The 25,598-nt window shown below is 40.9% G+C and overlaps 1 protein-coding gene across 3 annotated transcripts in view; it reads right to left on the bottom strand.

Moving 5' to 3' along the window:
• Positions 1 to 25,598, bottom strand: part of LOC129771610 (nucleosome-remodeling factor subunit NURF301) — a 56,646-nt gene that overhangs the window by 24,625 nt on the left and 6,423 nt on the right. For all 3 annotated transcript variants that reach the window (XM_055775422.1, XM_055775419.1, XM_055775421.1), the window contains 7 exons: positions 18,471 to 22,384; positions 18,279 to 18,408; positions 17,794 to 18,213; positions 17,430 to 17,726; positions 17,067 to 17,371; positions 5,142 to 6,357; positions 4,917 to 5,080 (listed from right to left, as the gene is read on the bottom strand). In XM_055775422.1, the coding sequence (XP_055631397.1) occupies positions 4,917 to 5,080; positions 5,142 to 6,357; positions 17,067 to 17,371; positions 17,430 to 17,726; positions 17,794 to 18,213; positions 18,279 to 18,408; positions 18,471 to 22,384 (6,446 nt within the window). The remainder of the gene's footprint in view (positions 1 to 4,916; positions 5,081 to 5,141; positions 6,358 to 17,066; positions 17,372 to 17,429; positions 17,727 to 17,793; positions 18,214 to 18,278; positions 18,409 to 18,470; positions 22,385 to 25,598) is intronic.

Genomic DNA, 25,598 nt, shown 5'->3' with positions numbered 1-25,598 from the left:
CGGTAATTTACCGGTTTTACCGGTAAAGAAATTTTCATTACCGTATAACCGGTTATTGAAATTTTGGCACGGTAATGCAATTCCTACTCTCAATTCGCTTTCAATTTTGGCATCCGACATACGTGCCGTGGGAATCTCTTTTTGGTTTTCCTTCATCGTTCTCTTCTCCGTTGTCAAACACAAATTACATACAGTCTTTCGAGAATATTCGACCGACACGTGGATAGTGTGCGCGATAGCAACCCAACCTGACCAAACTATCGGCTGAAAAAAAGTCTGGATTGTGCGGGGACTCTAAGAACTTTTTTTTGGAGATGACAGTAGAACTCGACGTTTCATGCAATTTAAAAAAAATTGGTATCATTTTTTTAAACCCCGGATCTAATAGTTCTTTTTAAAGGCTAGAGGCGAACGAACTTTGTAATTAAGAGCCTATATGATGGAAAAAGTGATCGATCAATCAACCAAATGTTGCTTTTCGGAGAATATGAGATACGAAAAAGATTCCCTAGAGATTGTAATATCATGACGACTTCTCATATTCGAGGAACTACTGATAGAGATATCTGAAAACAAATAATTTGTTACCCTGTAATCGACCAAATGCTTCTAAAGGGTGTGTCACATCAAATTGCATCACGGAAAAAACGCTGTATAAATTTAATTTTTAGGAATTATATCTTCAGCTTTCGCTTATAATCAGATAAGAGTGTATAGATCACGTTGGCCATGCTTCACTGTCAATTTTTCGTAAATTTGGAAAAATGTCGTCGAACGAAAAAGAGCGTCGTGAATTAATCCTGTGCACTCATTTCGAGAATCCGGAGTTGTCACATCGGGACATCGGTAAGATGCTGGGAATCGTCCAATCCACGGTCAGCAGAGTACTAAAACGAAACTTCGAGAACCTAACCATCGACCGGAAGGTGAAGAACGGCAAAAATGGATGCTCCGTCAGTGAAAAAGATCACAAGCGCGTAGTTAAGCAGTTTAGACGTGATCCGAGAAGTTCGGTCCGGGATGTCGCCAATAAGCTGAATTTGTCAAGTTCATTCGTCCAGCGGACCAAGCAGCGGGAGGGCCTGCGTACATACAAGGTTCAGAAGGCTTCTAACCGCGACGAAAGGCAAAACATGGTGGGGAAGACGCGAGCCCGGAAGCTGTACACCGAAATGCTGACGAAGCCGCATTGCCTGGTAATGGCAGACGAAGCCGCATTGCCTGGTAATGGCAGACGAAACCTACGTCAAAGCGGACTTTCGTCAGCTGCCGGGCCTGTTGTTCTTCTCCGCAGAGGACAAATTCAGCGTTCCGGAGGAGATTCGCAAGCATAAACTATCCAAGTTTGCCAAAAAGTACATGGTGTGGCAAACGATCTGCTCTTGCGGAAAGCGGAGCGCACCCTTCGTGATGACCGGCACGGTAAACGGGCAGGTTTACCTTAAGGAGTGCCTACAGAAGCGCTTACTACCACTATTGAAGCAGCACGAGGGCCCGACCATTTTCTGGCCGAATCTCGCTTCGTGCCACTATTCAAAGGACGTGTTGGAGTGGTACGAAGCCAACGGGGTCACCTTCGTGCCAAAGGAAATGAACCCGCCCAACGCGTCGGAGCTTCGCCCAATAGAGAAATATTGGGCGATTATGAAGCAGGCCCTCCGGAAGAACCCAAAAGTTGTCAAATCGGAGGCGGACTTCAAGAGAAAATGGATTTCTGTTCAAAAAAACTACAACCTGACGTTGTACAGAACTTTATGGGTGAAGAGGAAGGTGCGAGCATACGGGCTTGGGCACGAAGTATGAATAAAAAGAAAATGCCAAAAGTTGTTTAATAGTTTTTATTTTACTGTCTAAAATTTTCAAAAGGATCGGTCCACTGGGCGAATTTCTACAGCGTTTTTTCCGTGATGCAATTTGATGTGACACACCCTTTATTATACCTGATGTTTCCTACCTCTTATAGTACCATTGGTAGTACCATGGTGTTGAGAGATGACGATGTTTGGGTTATCCACCACAACTTCATACTTACCAATTATCAGTAATCACAACATAAACATTCCATCCGACAAGGTGAACACAACAGGCATTAATCCGGTACAAACTCACAAATAGTCTGCGCAGCACAAGCAGAAGTAAAACAGCCACATCGCTTGTCCAAAACAAAATTGCATTCTGTAGCACACAAGCCTATCGGTTAGAACAAAAGAAACTCCAGATTTCCCAGTTTTGAATCGCGTCAACAAACAACAACACTCTTCATCTAAACAGTTTTCATTTGCAATGGGGTGTTCACACGGGTGTTGTGCATAATTCTGCCTTTAGCTTAAGCTCAATTTTTGGTAACAACCTTCATCATCAAAGCTACAAAACCTATGCGACTAACAACAATGACACGAAAAACAAAAGAACAAACTTCGTTGTATCGCAATGGACCGATGAAATTGCTCACGGTAGACCGCTTTAGGAAAATAATCTCATGGAAACTTAAATATATTGCGCTATTGTCGTGATGAAGAAAGGGGCAAAATAAATTAAATTATGTCTGAATAATCAAAAATACACCATTTCATCGTGCTTTTGCGTGAATACTTTTGTGTTTCAACAGTTTACATTTCGTGTAACTTTTTTTCGTATTGTCAGTTATTACTATTTACATTTTTTCCGACTGTTCTCCACTCAAGTGTAATGAATAATGAAAATTGATTAAACCAAAGGCATTATCATTGCACAGATCCATCGACAGGTAATTGTGCATTAGTATAAATTGATTAACTTTTGATACTGGTATCTTTTGAACTATGGAAATTCTTCTTTTGCTCTTTTTGACGGAGTGATGTTTGCCGATGTGTTCCAACCGTAATCATCATCTCTAGCTTTTTATCGGGTTCCTACTACAGTTGGGCTTCAGCGTTGTGGCTCTTTTCATTTGCTTGGATGTTTTGGTTGGATTATTGAAGGGCAATCGTAGAATAATAAAGAGTAGTGAAAGCGATTTTTTTCTTTTTATATGAAAAGCGTGGAATTTTATTTTTACCTTTCTTCCGTTTTTTTTTCTACAATGTAATACATTGTGTAATTTTTTAGTCGAAATTACAATCGCTCCTTTTATTTTTTAACTGATTTTCAGTGGTCAAAAACTAAAAAAGTGATTTATTCTAATCCGAATGCTTATTATTTTAATGCTTGTTCGTTTAAATCTACTCTGATAAGAACTAGGCGATGAGTCATGAAATAATAAATAGTAACACACTAACAAAAAAGTTACGAAAAATTCGTGATAACGTTCGATAAAAACGAAAGGCATTTCAAAATGTTGCTCTGCTCTAGGGCAGCTGTTTCCAAGCACAGAATGTACGTTAACTTTCTTTTCCCGAATCTCAATATTCCGTTCTTTCAAATGCACAATGAATAGGTATATTTTTAATATTTAGCAAACTTTTGCGCCAATGCGCAACTCTTTTGCACGCCGCTGATAATTTAATTTATTTTTCCTCTTTCTTTCAAAACATTGCGTTGATTCTATGGTTTCTTATTCAAAGAAATGTTTGCGTTCGATTAAGGTTATCCGCTTGTGTTAAGCTTCATCTGGTTGGTTTGGCTAATATCTAATATCTGTTAATCTAACACTAATCAATTGTTAAAGTAGTCTGATGCCTAGATGTCTCTATGTCTAGTTAGTAGGAAATATATGTATAATATATATTGACTTTGACTGCTACTTTCCTAAATTACTTTCAGTTTGATTGTAATGCCTCTGCAGGTAAAGTAATTTAGTAGACGTGTGGCTTATCCAATTATACTCTCGAGTCTTATACAAACTGCAAATGTGCATATTTTCGGGGGAAGGAAAGTAAGGAAGAAATTAAACGAGGTTACCCTATATTATGTAGTGAAGGAATGATAGTTTGTGACAACAGAATACTTTTTGATCAGAGCATACAAATTACAAATGCTGTCCTATTTTCAGTCTTCTCAAAACTCAGACACATAAACGTCATGCAATCATCTTCTTTGTTAATATATTTGTGTTCAGGGTACATTCGCTTTGGAAGAATATCACTCAGCCTGTTTGAATAGGAAACAGCTCTTTTTTTGTAAAATAGCAGAGCACTGCGTGCACAGTGAAAAGGCAGCAGCTATATGGAGTGGAATGCAGAATGTTCTAACTGACAAGAGGGGAAAAAAATCCGGGGTTCTTGCCTTCCGTCTGGGTGACAAACAGTCCATTGATAGGAACTATGTGTATGAAGTTGGTGATGTTTGAAAATTTCATTGGTCATTAAATTGGTACCTCATTTTCTATGGCTTACATTCCATTCCAAATGTTCGACCACAGAAAAACAGCCAAAATTTGGCAACAACTAAAACGCAAAGTAAACGATACAACTAAACAAACCAACAGAAAATCAACCGGGACCATCTTCAGTCCGTATGGAATGAAGATTTCGTCAAATGGGCCTCATCCTTCAACTGCTTGCTATTCAATGTCTTCGCATTTTCCGACGTTAATTAATCTAGATTTAATGTACTCATTTGATCGCTCAAACGTGTTAAGCATCTATGAAAACCAAGGTACTGTAAACATTCACTAAAACATCTGGTCTAAAATCCCTGCGAAACTGCCTCTTCTCATTTGTATAAAACCATAAATAGATTCGGAAAACGAACATAAAACAGATTTGAACAATTGTTTTCCACCACTTCCACTATTAATCCAACAATAGTTTAGAATTTGTTACTCGGAAAGGCTATTCTATGTCTATTTACAATACTGATAAGGACACTATATTTACAAATATTTCAGCGTTCATTCCGCATGTCAGAGAACGGGAGGGAGGATGGTTGGAAAACAGTTGCATACGAAATCACGCACGTTAGACAGAAGACCTCATTACATTCTAAAAACGACTTACTTGCTGGTGCAGTTGGATCTGAGTGGTGCCACCGTCATGTTTGATCTGAACTGGTGCCAACGGAGGTGGCTGAGCGTTTACTGCCTGCTGCTGCTGGGATGGTTGTATTGCAAGGTATATCTTGGTGGGTCCGAGGACACCCTGTTTACCGTTGGATTCTTGTGCTACGAAAGAAATTCAAGTTAAAGCTAAATCACGCCTAATGTAGTGATAATCGAAACTAACCTTTCAGCAATTGCTGTTTGACCTGTTGTTGAACAAGTGCCGACTGCTGGGGAGTAAATTCGGACCCTTGCAGTCCCTGAAGCACAATCCTCGGCCCCTGCTGAGTTTGGATAACTTGTGCTGTGACACATTTTATTACCGTTCCCGGTGGCTGACCCTGTAGCAGAGTCTGCTCCACAGGATCGGGCTGATGTTGCTGGGGAGAAGCTGCAATTTGCTGGAAAGTTGTTTGTGACCCACCGGACGTATTCAGTGTCTGCTGAACGACCGTGGTGTGCGCCAATGGTTGCTGGACAACTTGCTGGATGGCCGTGGTTTGCTGAACGGGCGCTGATTGTACTACTTGCTGCACTTGCTGTTGGGATTGTGGTTGGGTCGACGTCGGTGGATCAACAGCGTTTGCTAGAGGAATGATTTGTGCCGTACCGTTTGGTTGGGTCTTGATATGAGCTACAACTTGTGCCTGATTATTGCCCAAAGGTCGTATCAGCACTTGCTGGCCATTAAGGTTGGCAAGCTGAAGTTTACCACTAGATAATTGCTGTGCTAGGCTCTGTCCCTGGCTGAGCGGCGTCGCAGGTTGAGTTTGGATAGTTTGCACTTGAGACTGTAGCTGCTGCTGAGCCACTGGTTGTTGAATTTGAATCTGAATTTGCTGTGGTTGTTGGGTTGCCTGTTGTGTTGTAACCAGCTGATGCACTTGCTGTACCTTCTGAGGTTGCTGAGCTTGCTGAACCTGTTGAGTCTGCTGAATTTGAATTGGTTGATTGCTGATAATCTTCTGACCCCCAGGGTTAAGTATTATTCGCTGTCCGCCGATCATTATCTGCTGACCTGGAGTTGCTACAATCTGCTGCACTACCTTTTGTCCGCCTGCTTGATTGATGATAATTTGCTGGGGTGTCCCGGTGTTGGCGTTCTGAATTAGAATTTGCTTTTGAACCGTTTGTCCGGCAGCTGTAGTGGCCAGTAGAACTTTTTGCGTCTGAACAGGACTGTGGCTGGGATTTTGCTCAACAATTACTTTCTGTCCGGTCCCTTGTAATAGTTGTTGCAAATTGGATTGGGATACGACTTTCTGCACAGGGCTTCCAGCCGTTGCGAGGAGCTGGCCACCGGTTGAAATTATTTTCTGTACCGTTCCCTGAGAATTGTTAATGATGATCTTCTGTGGTGGAGGAGACTGCTGCTGGGTGGTTGTACTCGTGGCTTGCACCTAAAAAAGATTTAAATTCAATAAGACTATGTTGATTCATTCTTAGCTATAGTCACATGCTTAATCGTGGAACAGATACGTAATGACGTAAATGGTATATATAATTAAAAATAATTATTTCTCAAAAAATGGCGTTAGTATTCTGTATCTCGTGTTGTACAAATACAATCGAATCCTAGAGATGACGTTGTAAAGATAAGATTCCGCACTAAACTATCAACAGTGTTCAGTATTGTCATTGCTCGACTTAGTCTTAATTGCTTAAGCGAGAGTCAAAGATAGATAGTAGCAAAGTGGAAAAAAGGACATACGCTCTTCTTCACATTTTCACTTTGATAACAGCAAAATCACAAGCCAGGTGGCTAAAATTAGAATAGTGTTTATGTTTCTGGTCCTGTGATATCCAATCTCGCACAAGTTTTGTTTTGTCGTTCTGGTAGTTTTGATCTCAAGTTACATAGGACATGATTTGGGGTAGGTGCGAATAAAATATCAACTTAAGCTCAGGCTTTTAACCTTCCTATACTCGCGCATAGGTCTGGCAGACCGAGAATGAACGAGGTGGCTGAATTAAATGACTATTAAAACTGAATAAAGTTGAAGAAAAAATATGTTCTGTAGTTTTTTCATTCAAAGAAAATATATTCTCTGAATAAATACCAATAACGCCTGAAAATACACAATAGCAGTACACGAGTGAGTACACGAGTTATGATTTTCGCGCGAGTATAGGAGTATTAAACAACGGTTTGAAACTAATCTTGGGGATAATTGGGTGTTGTCATCAACAAAAAAAAATCTTCGTTTCATTTGCGCTTCCAGTTAACGATGGCACTCTGGCAGAATAAACAATAAAATTCACGAAAATGTCCAAATTCAACCCCATCTGCCTTTGCTAGTGATTCAGCCCTCTTTTTACCCGAAATAGAACAATGTAATGAAAGTATTGATATAACAGCATCTGCATCAAGTGATTCAGCCCTCTTTTTACCCGAAATAGAACAATGTAATGAAAGTATTGACATAACAGCATCTGCATCAAGCACTCAATATTTCCCATATCTTCTCAAGGATATAGGGAAGGTAAAAAACATATTATCACAATACGACCGTACTCTACAACGAAGATCGTTAGAATACTCTCCGATCAATCTGGAATTCCATGGATTTCCTGCTACTCCATCATTGAGAGAAAGATTGTTTGACACAATTTTCTGAAATCTTCTGGATGGGTGCTGATATTTGTACAGAGAAAATTGACTTTTTTCAGATACCTTATATGGGTTTCCCAAGTATATGGAAAGAGTGACCAGTAGAGATTAATTTTAATGGTCCTTGCTGGTCTAAATCTTTAGGTTTAACGATACACGCAAGTCTATTATCTGCAAGGTGTCTTGAACAGCAGTTTACAGTAATACAATTGTCGATGTCTTTCATGTACGTGAATTGGTTGTACAAAGGGAACTTGTATCCGAGCCCTGGGGAAGATCCATGAGATTCGACATACAGCCGAATGTTCGTGGGAAACATTAAGATGTTTTTCTCACAGCAACTCATATAACATATCATTCAAAAGGGGTGGCAGAATTCGATTGTAATCTGTCTGACAGATAAGGTCGGTATAAGAGTGATCTCTTATTCTTGTTTACGGCCGTATCTGACTTCCGTTCGAACGAAACCTTTTTCGTACGTAAAATGTCGATGCAAAATTTCATGCAAGAATCCATTAAAGCAATGAAAAAAGTGTCACCCATTTAAGCGAGTGTCGAAGTCGATAGACCAATAGTCGAAAATCTACTAAGACCGGCATTACATCACATCACAAAAATGAAACGAAATGAAATATTAATAATTTTCAAGACTCATATACCCAATTCTAAATGACTCATGGCCTCGAACTGACGTGTTTGGCTGGAGACAAACTCCCAAAAACTCTGGCACCCATCTATAATAAGGCACTACGGACTGTCTCCGGCCTCCTGCCATCAACACCAGCTGCCTCTGTATGCGCTGAAATTGGAGAACCTCCTTTCGATCTAATCGTAGACTCGACGATCGTAGCCAGGAGTGCCAGTTTTTCGTCGAAAACCAGCGGTAGGGGGGAGACCCACCTGACCGCCCTTAGCAACACGATCCTGCAGCGGGTGGCGAATTCCAATCTCCCCCCGGTGGCAAAACAATCCTGGTTTGGTGCGAACGACTGGAGGTCGAGAACGGTATCAGGAACAACTCCCGAGCCGGAGCGAGCTCGACCGGTCTGCTAGAATATTTCAAGGCCATCATAGCAGAAAAATACCGTCTCCACGAGATCAGATACTCGGATGGCTCAGAAGAATCATCAGGGGTTGGATTTGGGGTAAGCGATAGTAATGATAGTCTAATTTCCAGCAAGAAACTCGCCGACATCTCCCAGGTCTTCTCGGCCGAGGTGGCCGGCATCTTCGAGGCAACCACAATGTCATCTTCCAAGCCGTTGTTGTTCGTCTCCGATTCGGCGAGCGCCATTGATGCCATCGGTGCGACCAGATCCAAACATCCATGGATACCGGCCATCAGGAAGTACCTATTGCCCGACACTGTGGTCATGTGGGTCCCCGGACACAACGGCATCGCAGGGAATGAAGCGACCGGCCGATTTGCCGAAATCGGTCACACTGGACCGTTTTTCACTCGGGATGTGCCGCTGGACGACGTGAAGTTTTGGATCACCAACTCTTTTCGCACCTTTTGGACCGAAAGGTGGTTAGCAGAGATAGGACAGTTTCTCAGAAAAATCAAGGGCTCGACTGTCAGGTTCATCGACGACAAAAGAATGAGAGAACAACGAATCTTGTACAGACTGAGGACCGGTCACTGCTCGGTTTCGCATGGATTCAAAAGAGGACCTTTCCATCTACTCTGCAAACACTGCCAAATTCACAACACCGTCGAATACTTCCTGTGTGGTTGCCCCAAATATGATGATCTGTGAAATCTCCATGGAATTAATGGCAGTATACGAGAAGTGAGTAGGTCGCTGCTCAAGACTCAGCGAAAGTAGCAGTGCTTTTCTGCTACTTAAAAGATGCCGAACTATTTTTCAAGATTTAGTGTCTGAACAATGGACCAGTCAAAAGATCCTTGTTCCTTCTCCTACACGATGAAGGGGAATAAGAACACTTCGGCATCGTCAACGGCACGGCTTCCTCTCCACTGGACTGGAGACAGGGTCCGAAGACACCCTTGCCACCTGGTCCAGCAAGCAAACAGCAAGCTTTTTTTGTCAAATTATGTTTTGAAAATGGTTTTTTATGTTAAATTTTTTTGTGTCATTTGAAGTTCAACTTTTATGTAATAATTTGACGTGCAATAATTTGATCTCAAAACTTGCGGCAATGCCGTCGATAAAGAGGCGAACCAGCACAGAAGACTGAAAACCTCTCAAATAAAGAATAAAAAAATCTCAATGACTCAATTCCTGCTATACTAGATTGAGCAGTAGAGCCATTATGACTCGAATTACCCGAAGACATCGTTTAAACCCATTTGTCTTCATCCATCCTGAACAATAATAATAAGGAAGAAATAAAATAAATACAAAAAGCAAAGAGTCCAGAAGATGGCTTCCATCTAATCAATAGGTCTTACACGCTGCGCGCCTCCCCGTCTCGGCTCGTTGTTGAAAATTTTTCCATAGGTTTGTCGTCCGACATTTTTACGACATACCCAGACCGTTGTAAACGCTCGATTTTCGCCATGTGGATAATCGGTGATTCTCCCAGCAGTTGATGCAGTTTGTGGAAATAGAGGACTAATAGCCGGCAGCACAGAATTTGAGTTTCAAGCAGGCGACAATCAACAGTGTGATCACGCGGTAATTGCCACAATCTTACTTGTCGACCTTTTTGTACATTGGACACACAATAACTTTCATCCACTTCTCCGTTAGTAACTCCTCGTTAATTTCGACAGTGAAGCAGCATCATAAATTCGTTGTATAGTGCAACCGATTCCTCACACATATTTTCATAAAGATGACCAATTCACGTTGGTGTCGTCTATCGAGATCTGAAGAAGCCCATTGTCCAAAAGGCATTTCTCAGCCCTTTCTTAAAAGATGTGACGCTCGAGATCATCTCAAGAACATTAACGTCATGTAAGGAGTTAACACCACCTTCTCTTCTTTATCCCACAATTTGAAAATACGGGACAACGCAAAACATCACCATAAAGTTCATTTACCACGGCCTAGTTAAACCAGGTTAAACCTTCTCAGCGATCTGGCTAGTTGACACATAATTATTTCCAGATACCACAGGATTTCATTTTTGACAGTATCGTTTTCGAAGAAAAACTGCGGTTGCATGTTGCTGATTGCACAAGTATGTGATCAGTTACCACAACGCCGGATCCAACATCCCTATTGGTGCGCAGTTCGAGCTCTTAGTACGAGGGTCACTATTTATATTTCGGGAATTGGCAACACTGATGTCATGTGAGTCCATCTGACGGTTCCATCGTAAAGTTTGACATTTTTGACGATATACGTACTCAGAACATTTTGTCATACGGACGCTATTTGTTTATTTTATATTCAGTTGAAAGTTTGGTCTCGGCAAAAAAATGGAACTGAATCGTGAACATTTTCGTGCGATGATTTTTTACGACTTTCGACGTGGATTATCACAACAAGAGTGCGTCAATCAACTTAATTTGACTTTTGGCGATGAAGCTCCATCAAAAACCTTTGTGTATCGCTGGTATAGTGAATTCAATCGTGGTCGTAGTTCGCTGTCCGACGAGTTTCGTGAAGGTCGTCCAAAATCGACTGTAGTGCCAGAAAACATCGATGCTGTGCACGAAATGATTAGGCAAGATCGTCATGTAACCTATTGTGAGATTGAGGCATACCTAAGCATTAGTTCCACCAGCATATACGCGATTTTACATGAACACTTAGTTGTGCGAAAATTATGTTCACGTTGGATCCCACATAATTTGAAAAACAATAAAAATATATTCGCAGCTTAACTATTTGTTTTTGTTCCTATTCCCGAAATATAAATAGTGACCCTCGTATGGATGACTTGTTAGATATTTGAAATCATTGCCGGCTTCTGTCCGTTGGCTACGCTTCTAAGATTTCATAACCATTGTGAGCCTGTTTGAGTCTACAGATGAAAACGATCTCCCAGGCACATACGGAACAGTACGCACATCTAGGCTAGATGTCGATTTGTTTTAACCATATAGCAAATATTACAGCTGAATGCTTCGGAGTGTGGTTTTGCCTGCCATTTCATTCATTATTCTGTTATGCTTGGTTTCTGCGATTCACAGGAAAAAGCGAACATGTACTGAAAACCCAACCCTACTACGAACCCTACTAGTCAAATACAAAGTTTTTGGATCAATAACTTTCCAATTGCTGCAATAATAAAATTCCAATCCGTCATTATAGTAGTCGAAAAGCTTCGCTATTTTCACTATCCCTGATATTCCCTGATTTTCCATGTTTTTTTCAGGTAGTCGACACCACGATATCGTGGGTAGTGGAACAATCGATCTACAGTTCCATGTTCCTAGTTTCCAACCGCGTTCCGTGAATTTTATTGCTTAGCTCGCCGCCGATCAAAAATCAACACATCACACACAATAATACAAGTCTAACCGCAACGATGATTGATCGAGCCTTAAATTTTCCGATATGTCAGCATTTTGGCAGTTAATTTCCAACATAACATCGAATATTTGTCCAAGTTCAATTTTATATTTCGAAAACAGAAACACATCACTAGTTCTCACCAGGTGTATGGCACGATTATCACTATCTCACTCTACCTACCGTCATCGCATATCTCACTATCTCTCTGCTGTAAAAGTTCATCATCGACATCACGATATGTCAGATGGTGGTAAATTGGTAATTCGCGATGGTGTCGACGTCTGGTGGCGACTTCAAATTAGGGCCATAATTTGTGTCCCAAACTCGTTAGTGTAATCTCTATCAGATTAGAAGACACGAAGCCGGCTTTTAAATTTTAAAATTTGAATGGAAATTTTCACATCATGTTATTTAATTACATGAAACACGTATTTCTGACTTTCATTCAACCATTTCATGTATATGGCTATACAATTCCAACATTGTTACTGAATTTTTTCATTATAATGTAAAGTTGTCTTCATAAACAATTTTCGTATGAGACTTTTTCCCCACCTGCAAACAATGATGTTTATAGTTTCAATAGAATATTAATTTGATATGGAAAAGCTAATTTTCATTCATAATTTTAATTTTGAAAACGTTCATTCCGACTGAAAATCAACTATTCGTTAACGCTCCCCTAAACTAGTAAACGAAGCACAATGCCGCCAACGCGGATCGCTGTTTTGAAGAAAATAAATACTTTTGATGTTTGAGATGTTGACACCAAAAACATGGCGGGTGTCATTCAGCTGGTTCTCACTTTTCATCGAAATCACAACAAATCATGTAACGCAATACATGCACTGTATATCAAAATAAAAATGGTACAAAAGTAGGCCGGCTCCTATTTTTCCACTCTGATTTCGATCCAAGTAGTCTACTTGGTAGGTGCACACAACATTACTCGTCACTGCTGTTTGAAATTGCAATAGAGAAGCAAGAAGAAATTTCACTCAGCACCAAGATGAACCGAACGAACGTTACATCCCGGATTCCGACTGGCTTGATGGTTCCGAGAGGCTATCGGGCCACCCAAGCAAATGGAGGTAGAGCGGAATCGGGAGGGAAAGTTTGTTTTCCAAGCAAGGTGAGTAAAATCGTGTTAGAGTGCGTAGCAGCGCTAATGAAATCTTATTTTCTTACAGACAATTCCAACCGCGAACGAGATATATCCTGAAGAGAGCATGATCGAAGACGAAGATTTTCCGCCGCTGTTCCATGATGACATCGAGGATACTGGAGATGACGTGTACGACTGGGAGCCGATAGACATTTCCGACGAGATATATTTTCGGAAGATCAAGGCTGAATGGGAGCTTCAAAAAATTATGACGGAAAACACCAGATTGCGGCGGGAGAATCAACGGCTTAAAACAGCAGCGAAAAGGGTAAGACTGTTTAAGCATTGTTGTTTTAAAATGCTGCTAGTTGTTGCAGGAGAAGTGGCGCAGTCGCTCTTTATTTAAATCTTTTACTGTACACATAATTAGGAAGCGTTCAGTGTTTTTGTGTGCTATCTTCAATTTTTGTTATTTCAAGTTGTTCCGTTGTATTTATTGCATTTGTTCTGTTGTTGTCTTCATTTGTTTAGTTGTGTTTAGTTGCGTTTTTGTTACTATTCCGTGTTGTAGAATTTATTGTTGTGCTGTGAGTTTTGTTTGATATATTTTGATGTTTTATTGTTTCTGTAATATTTGGATGTTTCTCAGTAGTATTTAGATTTATTTTATTTATACCGTTATTGTTTTCCGCATTCTGTTAGATTTTCTTATGTAACTTTGTATTGCTGAGTTTTAGAGTTGTTATTTTTTATTTCAGCTTCTTTTATCAATACACTACTGATTTTTTTATTATTGGGTTCTTTTATTATTTTCCGCTAACGATATTATTAATATTTTTCTTTCTTACATTGCATCAAATACATGAGAGCTGTCGAGGGGAATTCTCTGGCCTTGACCTGACTTGCTAGCCTACAACACTGAGAAATGGGCTAGCTATGAGTAGGTGACACAAGCAGTTCATTTTCCAGATTGAAAAATTACAAATTTGTGTTAATATGTTTCATTTCCCATAGGTGATGGATCAAACCTAGGAAATTCTTAGAGATGGACCAAGTCACGATTTAGCTTTAATTTTTTTTTTACAATTTTTGTTGTAGAATGAAATAAATTTAGTAAATTTGAATAAACTAAATTAATGTATATTCTAAAACCGAGTTGTTGCCATTTTTGCACTGATGCAATAGAACACCCTTTAACAAGTTTTCAAACTTAGACTCAAGTGCTAAGAAAATTTGCAAATTGACGATGACTCCATGTTTCCGAAAAGCTTTAAGTGCATACGATTTTTCATTCCTCATTCCACAATGGTTTAGGTTTAGGAGACCTTCGACGAATAATGGATTCTGGGATGGGTTTCGTTTGAGCGCGAACTGCGCAGTCATGGACCAAACGAGAAAATAGGTTAGGTTCCTCCATAGAAGAATTGATTAACCATCTCCAGAAGTGATGGCTAGATCAGTGATGTCCACATAAATATATTGTTGATTTTATTTCTAATTTCTATGGAAGCAAGTGTTTCTACAGTATACGATTCTCAGTATACGATTCTCAGTATCACGCCTCTTCGCTCAGTTTAGCTTGCCACAACCCGAATGTTACCGAATGTAAAATTAACTCTCCGAGTGCGTCTTTGCAGACGAGACGGGAGACGGGTGTGAAGCAATCAGTCACTCGTTTCGGCAACTGAAAATCAGAGCGATGTGATGCTCAGATCATAAATGTTCGTCAATAGTAAACAGTCCGAACAATATCTGATCCCCAGCTGAGATCAATCGTTTGTAGCGTGCACTCACGATAAACCTTCAATCGTATGAGCATAGGTTTTGGAGTGCAGACAGTAATTGTTCCACTGCCATATTTCTTTTGTGAGATTTTGGCAGCTCTCCGCTTATGGTGTTCTCTACGTGTAAGCATGAAGAAAACGAAAGCATTGCTCGTTGCTGGTGACGTCAATACATCTGACTAGTGGTATATACCTATTCATTGATCGCTCGAGGCGATTTTTTTCCATCATTGTTTAAGAGGATTAAATTAAATATTTTAAGGAGGTAACGCAAAATCATGAAAATATCTTGCATGGTAACCAAAATGAAATATAGATTTCAGATAATTGCAGCCATACATTAGCCAGCGATAAAAAATACTAAATGTGAGGAATTGTTTAGAAAATTTTTTTCAGAGAAAAAACAAAATTGTCATGGTAATTACATTACTGAAATTTCTCACTCTCATTCATCAATAAAGAACTTAGAAAAGCGGAAACTGTTTTATATTGCTGTTGCAACACAATGTTTAAATGTCAATTGTGAGAACCATGGAAAAAATGTTTTTTTTGCTCTAACTTTTATATGTCAAATTCTACATACAAACTGTCTTCGGAACACTTTTAGAACTTACTAATACAAACATTTTGAGATGCAGAACTTATCATTACCTCAACTTCACTCAAAGTTATTGATATTTTTTCACAAAAAACACGCTCTTTTCATTTGTTTGCCATTCTTTCTGGGGCGAACATAAAAAATGTTTGTTGACGGAATTTGAATTTCTAAGTTGCATTGAGGTGACCATGAAAAAACCGTTTTTTTTTTCTTTAACTTTTATATTTCATATTTTACATCAAAACTGTCTTCGTACGACTTCTAGAGCCTATCAATTCCAACATTTTGAGATGCAGAACTTGTCAATATCTCAACCCTACTTAAAGTTATTGATGTTTTTTTACCCAAAAACTCATGATTTCAATTTTAATTTACTCAAACACAAAAAATAACACAGTGTTGAAAATCACACATCATGTAGATTGAAATATGCTCTTTCAAATGCCGTCAATAAACTTTGTTTAGGTTTGCCCCATAACTTTGAGTATAGTTGAGTTATTGACAAGTTCTGCATCGCAAAATATTTGTATTAGTAAGCTCTAAAAGTCTTCAGAAGACAGTTTGTATGAAGAATTTGAAATATAAAAGTTAGAGCAAAAAACAGTTTGTTCATGGTAGCGCCCTAACGTAACTTATGGCGGGTTTACATTAGGGAGATCTATAGCTATAGATGGATTTATTCACGTGAAAATAGGTGTAAACGGGTGAGAATAAATATGATACACTTATTCGAGGTATATATAACTTGAATAAATTCAGCATATGTAAACGCTTGTGAATTTCTCACTGGTGAGAAATCACTAAAGTTGGATGCAGTTCTACTTTAGGTGAATAAATTCACCGAAAATATGAATATATTCATTATAGAAGTTCACGCTAGTGTAAACGGTTGATGCGATTTCTATAAATCTCATCATATTTCTTCACATGAATATATCACTAGTCTAACCCACCCTTAGAAAAAGGTGATATATCGGTTATTTCAAGAGATAGAAAAAAAGTTTTGTTCTACAAAAATGTCTCGAATAACTCGGACTACAACATTGTCGAACTATGTTTACCTCTATCTATAAAGACAAGAAAGTTATATTTTTTATTTCCTCGAAAATTTTGATCACCCTTTTTTTGATAACATAAGAATGAGCGCTCTATCGTATGTAACAACTTTGTCGAAGACAGTTTTTGTCTAGAGAATAACTGTCGAGCTCCACTTTCCACTTAATTACATCTCCTGGACCATTGTGCATTGGGGATACAAATCTTGATGTGTAAGTGATCACTACCTTTGGGATCTCAAAACACATTCCACTTGCTATCTAATGATACTAAATTCAAACAGAGGGAGTGGCCAAGAGCACATCTTTTAGACAGTTTAGGGACAAGTGTTGGTGTTACGTTTCATGGAAGAGTAGTTCTAAAAACGAATGGCGCTTATTGATCCCCAATAGTTGGAATAAAAAACTGGATGCGAAAAGAAGCTCGATATACAGAAAAAATATATTCCTACGAACAATGAGCATTACTCCATAACAATATAACCACAACGAACCTACAATTGTCAACCAAGCAATTACTCACCTTTTGTACGACCTGTTTCTGGATGATCTGTTTAATCGGCTGTCCAGCTTGGTTCCTGACGACGATATTGGATGGTTTGTTCACAATCTGCTGGGTGGTAGCCGTCGCTGTCGCCGTTGATGCAACTGTCTGTTGTACCGACGCTTGTGGCGGCGGTGACTGAACCGTAGATGTAGTAGTCACTGGGGAAGCCGACGCAACAGTCGTTGCACCACTTGTACTACCACCACCGGTGGCCACTTTCGTGATGATCTTTTGTCCCACTTTAGTGGCAATTGCTTGCTTGCCCGCTGTTGAGTTTGATCCTGTAAATTAAAAGATAACGTAGATCTAGGAATCATAGCGCACCACTATCAAACATACCAGAGGCTGCGCTTAGAACATGTAGCTTTCCGTCAGGCGTTTGAATCAGTTGTTGCCCAGGGTTCAGACCACGAACGCTAACCTTCCCATCTGGGCCACGAATGATTTGCACTTTTTGCGGACCATCTGGTTTAGCGGGCGCGGGAGACTGCTGCCTTTGGTTCGGCTGGGAAGTTGATGCAGAAGCAGACCGTGAAGATTGAGTTATGTTCTGTTGAATAATCTTCGTTGTACCGTCCGGATTTTTCACAATAATACGGCGCTGAACAATGGACTGTTTCGGTGGGGTTGCACCATCTATTCGGAGAGAAATTATAACGATTAACCAGTCGACTCAAAAGCTATTTTTTCCGGTTCCAATTACCTTGTTGCTGTTTGAGTTCCATCGCACGCTTTTGATTATGTGCTGCCCGCTGTAACCGGAGTTGTTGTTCCATTTTTTCGGTTATTTCCTCCCTCGAGGCCTTACTAGAGATGATGGCCGATTTGTTCGCCAAACTGGAACCTGAGGCACTATTACCATTGCTGGTCGGTGTTGATGAGTTCGACGAATCGCCAGATGACGATGTGATGTGACGGGTTGGTGGAAGCTTTCCTGTGCTCGTTCGAGTTATTGGTAGAACCTGGGCTGCAGCTAATTTCTCCTGTTTTTCACCATAAAGTTTGATCTCCCATAGCTCCAACTTGTCCTCGTCAATCCATTCCTCGGAGACTTGGGGCTCGGTTTGCTGGGGAGATTCAGCGCGCTTCCTTTTTCGAAGACCAGAACGGATCGATTGCACCTCTGGGGGAGACAAAAATAAAAACTGTAGCGTATAGCGTTGTAACGTATTAAGAAACACAACATACCTCTGACCGTTTTTGGTAGCTCTAGCGGAATAACCACCTTTCTTCTCAGGTACTGCATTCTTTCATTGAAAACACCAACATACCGATGTTTGAGGATCTCCAATGACATTATCTCGGATTCGGTTGTAACCTGGGAAGCAAATGCAAACTATAAAAAAAAATCCGGCGGGAGAAAATATTCCCTTCTCGTACCTGATGTTTTCCGTCAGTGGTCACTGGTTTCATGGCCATATCATCCCATCGCAAACAAGTCCAAATTATTCTCAGCTGCAGTCCGATGGCTGACAGTGTGTTTGCATTCAAAGTGCGATAAAGCCAACAGGTTTTGAACAGTGGTCTTGCGCAAGGGTAAGGCCACACTGTATTGTTATTTTTGGCCATATGATGAAACCCGGCCACGGGAAGGCGACCTCCGATACGACCTAGTTTCATCAATTCATTCCTAGGCAGAACAATCATAGAGGTAGTTTGCTTTCGAGTCCGGAAATAATTCACAGCTGGATACTTTGGTTTCACCGGCGCTGACGCCTTACTTTCACTTTTTATCTTTGTTTCAGGTGCGAGATTTTTGCTGAGATAAATTTTACCCTTGGTTGAGCTTACCGAAAACACTCGAACACTCCCGTTTGAAGCCATTTCTTTTTCTTCGGGTTCTTCTTTTTTGATGCTGCGCGAAGGGAGAGCGAATCGCCTATTGGGCTTATGCTCCCTTTTTGGAGGTATTATTAGTTCCTCTTTGACCTTAACCACCGGCTCATCAACCGTCACCAAACTATGCTTGTTACTTCTTGGGCGACCACGTCTTGTTAATTTCGGTTCATCACAGGAGTTTTCCGAGATGGAATTGGAACTCTCTTCATTCATCTTCAAACTGTCGACACGATGACCAGAGCCATTAAGGTGGACATCGTTATCAGTGCTCACAATTTCCTCCTTAACCACCAAATCTGGAGCTTCTTCTGCTTTGATTTCCACCTCATTGCTAATATTATTATTATGCTCATCTTCCATTCTTGGAGCTGCCATTGACTCTACGAACTGTTCATCATATTGGATGAGGTTCCGATGAGCACTTTCCCAATCATCCAGAATGGCCCGATATCGGTTCATCGTGAAACTAGCGAGCATATCGTCGAAATCTTCTGACTTATTTTCGGTGAGTTTCTGTTCCAGGATAGATTTTGCTCCCCCAGAAGCGGTATTTGATGCTGGTGTGTTCTCCAAAGTCTGAACTGTTTTCAACAACGGAAGTAGCTCTTCTTTTAGAAGTCGTCTCTGAACACACATAGGGGAAAAGCACCCATCATCTCTTACACAGTCCAAGGAATAACACCTGTAGAAATTCAGCATTTGCTCCATCTGTTTGTATCTGTCTCGAAGGGGTAGTATTCTCTGGACTACAGAGTTCAACTGATCCGTATTGGACCCACTATGGGACCCATTCGCATCTTGATTCAAATTTTTCGCATTACTCCGATAATTTATTATCGCTTGGAGCTGCTTCTCGGCGCATGTTCCCCATTTAGGAAGGCGAGTCTCTGGCTTTTGAATAACATTCACTTCAATGTCATCCTCTTCTTCCTTTACATTGGAGAACTTGCGTTCCTCTGCTTCCTTCAAATCCATTCGCCTCTGCAGCAAACCATCCAAAACGGAAGCTTTTCGAGCAATTTTTGGATAAAGAACTCTACCGCCCGGTGTGGAAAGTGCCTTCGAAACATCAATCGTTCCAAATGAATCGGGCACGTGGAATGATTCAATTTGATTGAACTTTTCCAACAACTGACTGTTGACTGCTTCGTTGTCGGTCATAAAGTCCAGCTCCTTGCTGCCATTCAGATATGCACGATACGCCTCAAATGTCCGCACGTCTAGCTTGAGCAATTGCTTATGCACTTCTGCCACAATCGGTACCAGCACGTGGCCAACTTCATTCGTTTGTCGACCACATTCGGTCTTTATCTTTCTGCGACCATACGACAACCAAACCCAGTCCCACTGACCATGTATGCGATATTCTTCACCCTTCTGTTTCCACACCTGATGTTTCAGTCCAAGTGAGTACTTGACAAAATTGAATGTCATTCTATTTCGCTCCTCCTCGTCGTCTCGTTCGCGCTTTTCCCGTTTTTCCAGCTTTTTCTTTTCCTCCCTCTCCGCCGAAGTGATCCTGCACATTTTGCTATGGCCTAACTGTTCGTGCCACACGCTCGCAAAAACTACCCCCCTCATGCAAGCTTGCAGAATACAAATGATTCGTGCAAAATCACTGGCCCTGGTACAGGTACTTATTGCATTGATCCAAGTTTTCCTCAGCTTTGCCCAATTTTGGTGCAGGAAGGGCGACGCGATCGATTGCTCCAAGGCAATAATTGTCTGCTTAATCGTGGAAACGATTTGCGCCTGGCTGCAGTACATTCCACCGCCCAACCATTTAAACTCAGATGCTTGAGTAAGGGAAAATTTGTGCGACAAATGACGCTTCTTGTCGCGTTCCTCATTTCTCTGTGGTTTGTTCAACGCGATTGGATTGCTGCTGTACTGATTGACGTATGTTTTGAACCCGTTGTCCATACCAAGTTTGAAGTACAACGTTCCGTTCGACAGCTGGCTAAGTTTGTGTCGCGTCACACGCGTACTGTCGTCCTCTTTGGTTATGGAGTTATTTCTTCTCACATCTCCGGCACTGAGTGTGCGAGGAGTTATTGAGCCAGTTTTTAACCGGGTGATGTGTTTGTCATTCCCAGATTGGGAATCATCCTCTTCTCTGCCGGAAGAATCACCCCCGTTAGCATCACTTTGGGATTTTTCACTAGCCTCGCGACTTTCACTGTTCGCATCGTCAACATCCATGCTCTCGTCTTGCTCAATACCCGGATTAGCCAACAATTTCGCCAATCTTTGATTGTCCACCTCAATATAGGATTTTTTGTTGCCCTTGTGCTGATTGGTAATATTTTCCGTTATTGTCATCTGCCTGATAATTTCATCTCTTTTATCATCCAGCTCCTTATACAAATTCGTTTCGTATTCGTGGGGATCCAATTTAGAAAGCAAATGTTCAAACTGCTTAACGGTACTGAAATACCACACCTCCTCTGAATCGGCTGTCTCAATGAAGACCCTTCGCGCGATGAACCAATATTTACGACCATGTCTGTCGTATCCTAACAATTCCTGTCTGCAAAGCATTCCCTGCTTCTCTTGATTCGATATACAATCCATCACCCCTGATACCTTGTGGAGCTTGCATAAATTACACTGCCAATCTTCGCTGGGAACATCCTCCAGAGGTGGATCAACGCACTCCAAATGGAACACGGCTGGACAGGTTTCGCAGCATAGCAAATCCCCCAATCTATGACAAATACGGCAATGATCGTCATAATGAATTGGACCCTCCTGGAGCATATCGTCACGTACGGTTGTTGTTATTAAAAATTGGTCTGTTAAAAACTGGAGCACTTGTAGCCTCTTCTCTGGTGCAACAAACGGATACTCATTCTGATTGAGTACGTTCAATACATTTTGATCTAAACTTGAATCACTTTCTATATAGCTACGGAGCACTTCCGGCCACGTGACACAGTCTATCAGATAGAGCGCTATGTTCACACTATCTTTCTGATCCAACGGCGCAAAGTGCGTCTGCTGAGAGTCCTCTTCCCTCAGGACTGCCTTCAGTAACATTATATGTATTTCCATCAGCAGTGGACTTTCGTCGTCACACGTTATTGCCGCACAAAAATCCTCTAACCGAAACGGGGATAACCGCACCAAATGCCTGAACCGCCTGATAATTTCATAAATTGCCGTTGCTTTCAGAACTATACTGTTCGACACTAACAAATCATCCGACGAGCCCGGTAACTCCAGAGGGGGATACTCTCGCTCCTGCAGCCATATCGGATCCGGTGAGGGCTCCTTCTGACAAACACTACCCCCGACGCCAAAGCTGTGAATCGAGAAGTCTGAATCCGACTCGTTAGCTAAACTGTCCTCCGATTCGCTAGCCGACCGTAGCGAATCATCGTACGCGTCACTCTTGTCACTGTCGTCGCCAAAATCCGATCCGTAGTGGTATTCTGATTCGTGGTAAGTGTAGCCTGCAAAAATTAAGTGGAATGATTGTTTTGCATTATTCGTTTTGCATTTAATATCATTTTGTTAGTGTAAACAACTTAAATATTGGGATTTAGTCAAAGTTTTGCGCAAGTCAACCACAAACGGAAGCTGCAATCTTTTGTCCGTTCATCGGCATCATCCTTACACCAATACACCATCAACAGTATCGAAACAATTGTTAACGGAAGCAATCTACAAATTATACGCACATAACTGAAACGAGTAGCTCCCCCCTGTGCATTTTTATTTTTTCATGTTTACTCTCTCATTGCCCTAAATGTGAAAAAGGTTTAAAAGTGAAAAAAGAACCCGGCCCCGATGGAATTCCCAACGTGGTATTGAAATCGGCGATCCTTGTTTTCCCCGGCATTTTCAGGATGGTGCTGCAGAAATGCCTAGATGACGGTCACTTCCCTGGCAAAATGGAAGATCCAAAAGCTGGTGCTGCTTCCGAAAACAGGAAAGCCACCTGGAGATCCAGCATCGTATAGGCCTATTTGTTTGCTGGATACTTTAGGACAGCTCTTGAAGAGGGTTATTCTCAACAGACTGGTGAAATGCACGGAGGGAGATCACGGATTGTCGAAAATGCAGTTTGCGTTCCGGAAAGGAAGGTCGACAGTGGACGCTGTTCGGACAATTATCGAGAAAGCTCAGGTCTCGCTTAATACGTTGACTGCCACGTCAGTCACCGGTAACTGACACCGAGTTTTCACTTAGGCTGCGTCAGTCACCGGTCTCTGACAGTATAACATATGATAATAAAGGTAACTAATATAAGCCTATAAGCTCATAAGCATTCCCTTTCGAAAAAATACCTCCCATTACGACAAGAAACGTTGACCCTAATTCGTTTTAAAATGCCCATAAAGTCGCTATAAAACCGTGACACTCAACGTGTTAAACAAAAACGAAGAGGTGATCGTTACTGCGCGATGATTTTGATTGACGTGAAGAACGCCTCCAATAATGCCAGCTGTGAGGTCATCGCTGAGGCTCTACACAGATTGAAGACCCCTGGCTACCTGTACAGGATACTGAGGAGTTATTTCCAGAATCGGATCCTGGTATACAACACAGACAGAGCAGAACATCTCGGCGGGAGTTCCACAAGGTTCCATCCTAGGTCTTACGCTTTGGAACGCGATGTACGACGGTGTACTAACGCTGAAACTACCCCGAGGTGTGGAGATAGTGGAATTCGCGGACGACATAGTAATAACGGTAATCGGCGAGACGCTCCATGAGGTGGAAATGTTGGCGACTGAGGCAGTAGACATGATCGGTAGTTGGATGGACAGCATAACAATCACATCACAAAACCGAGATGTTGTTAGTGAGCAATCGTAAGGCAATGCTGCAGGCAGAGGTATCCCATGCCAAATAGCTGTGGTCCAAGCAACAGCAAGAGGCGCCTCTTGGCAAGTGTATCTTCGTCGATTCTGAGGTACGGTGGCCCTGCCTGGTTGGCGGCTCTGGATACCCACCGAAATCGGAGGAAGCTGAACAGCGCATTCCGACTCATGGCCATGCGAGTCGTAAGCACGTACAGGACCATTTCGTCAGAAGCTGTGTGTGTAACCGTCAGGATGATTCCCATCTGCATCACTCTGGAGAAGGACAACGAGTGCTACAAACGGCGGGAAACCAGAGGTATCAGGAATCAACATCCTGAGTTTTGCGCAATTATCACAAGCAGTTCTTTTCAGAATTACTTGTTAAGAGATTGTTTTCCAGCGAGTGATAATTGCCGATTAATTCTGACGGGTTGCCCCTGCGCCCGAACAGGGGGGCTGCCATACAAATGAAAAAAAAAATCTGCATAACTCATGAACTAATCAAGCAAATTGAACCAAAATTTGTGTATGGAGATTTTAGGGAGCAATAAATGTTTCTATTGTGGTTCGACACACCACCCCCTCTCGAAGGGCAAGTGGGCTGCCATACAAATGAAACACAAACATCTGCATAAGTCGAGAACTAATCAAGCAAATGGAGCCAAATTTGGGATGTGAGGATTACGAGAAATGTTTTTGATAATATGATAATATGACTCTCCTCCCTCCTCTGTAATGGAGAGGGGGTCTCGTAAAAAAGGAGAGGGGGTCCCTTAAATTAATACCCTTATTTCAACAGAGCATATTCCAACGAAACATGACAATTGAAAAATTTCGGAAAACTCTGGAAGAAAATGAGAAAATATGAAAAATTTAATCCGCATATGTTCTACAATTAAATAGTGACTAGCGTTGTTAGTCCATTTGATGTTTACGCCAACGAAAATGGTCTTTGTTCGAAAGTGGAAATTGATTTTATTGTGATAAAACACACTCCTATATATTCTTCTATCTATATAAATAAAAATGGATAGCCGAATGTGTTATTAGGAGCAAATCTCGAGGAATGGGTTGTCCGATTTAGGGCTGTCTTAATTCTGTCATATTTTCTGTATCAAACATTTATTCCATGTAACGGAAAAACATGTTATCATGAACAAGAACTGTGTCTGAAAATAATCTTATATTATAATGACGAGTTTTGGTAGAAGTACTAGGTAGAAGGTAATTCTAAAGGGTAGATAAGGAGATCAATCATTGAACAGTTCTGCGAATACGATCGTATCAATACAACAACAACAAAATAATAAAAAGATTTTCTCATAATCCTCTGAATTGTATGATGTTTATACATGGTTTTACTTAACTTTGCCTTCAAAAATTTATCTATTTCATCCTTGAAGCTCCTCATTGAACCGATACATAGTTCTTCGCTTTCAAAATAGTCTAAATTGTGGGTGCCAACCGATTTCCGGATTTTGTTTTGTTGGCATTGTAAAGCAAAAATATTCGCTCAACACACGCTGACATCAAAAAGTGTCTTACAAACGACGACCTTAGCAATGGATACAAAAAAGGCTCATCACGACTTTTTCTCGGTTTAGTCATAGAATCGTTTAATTGAGTTATACGATTGGCAGATTGATTATGGTCATGCTTAACTTGGAACGAAAAAAATAATTTAAGCCTTTCAAATTGCTCAAGATTTTGCTTAACAACCGCCTCCAACGAAAGCCATCTCGTTGCGTTGTGTTCAACATTTTTATAAATCAACGTGTCTATGTATGTACTCTAATAATTTCAATATTTGAATTTGAATTTAAAAAAGATATGTATATTCTGTAGCTTATGATCTGTA

Source organism: Toxorhynchites rutilus, chromosome 2, assembly GCF_029784135.1.
Source record: "Toxorhynchites rutilus septentrionalis strain SRP chromosome 2, ASM2978413v1, whole genome shotgun sequence".
NCBI classification, from domain to species: Eukaryota; Metazoa; Arthropoda; class Insecta; order Diptera; family Culicidae; genus Toxorhynchites; species Toxorhynchites rutilus.
The sequence above is the reverse complement of the archived record's forward strand: the minus strand, read 5'-3'. Positions and strand labels throughout refer to the sequence as shown.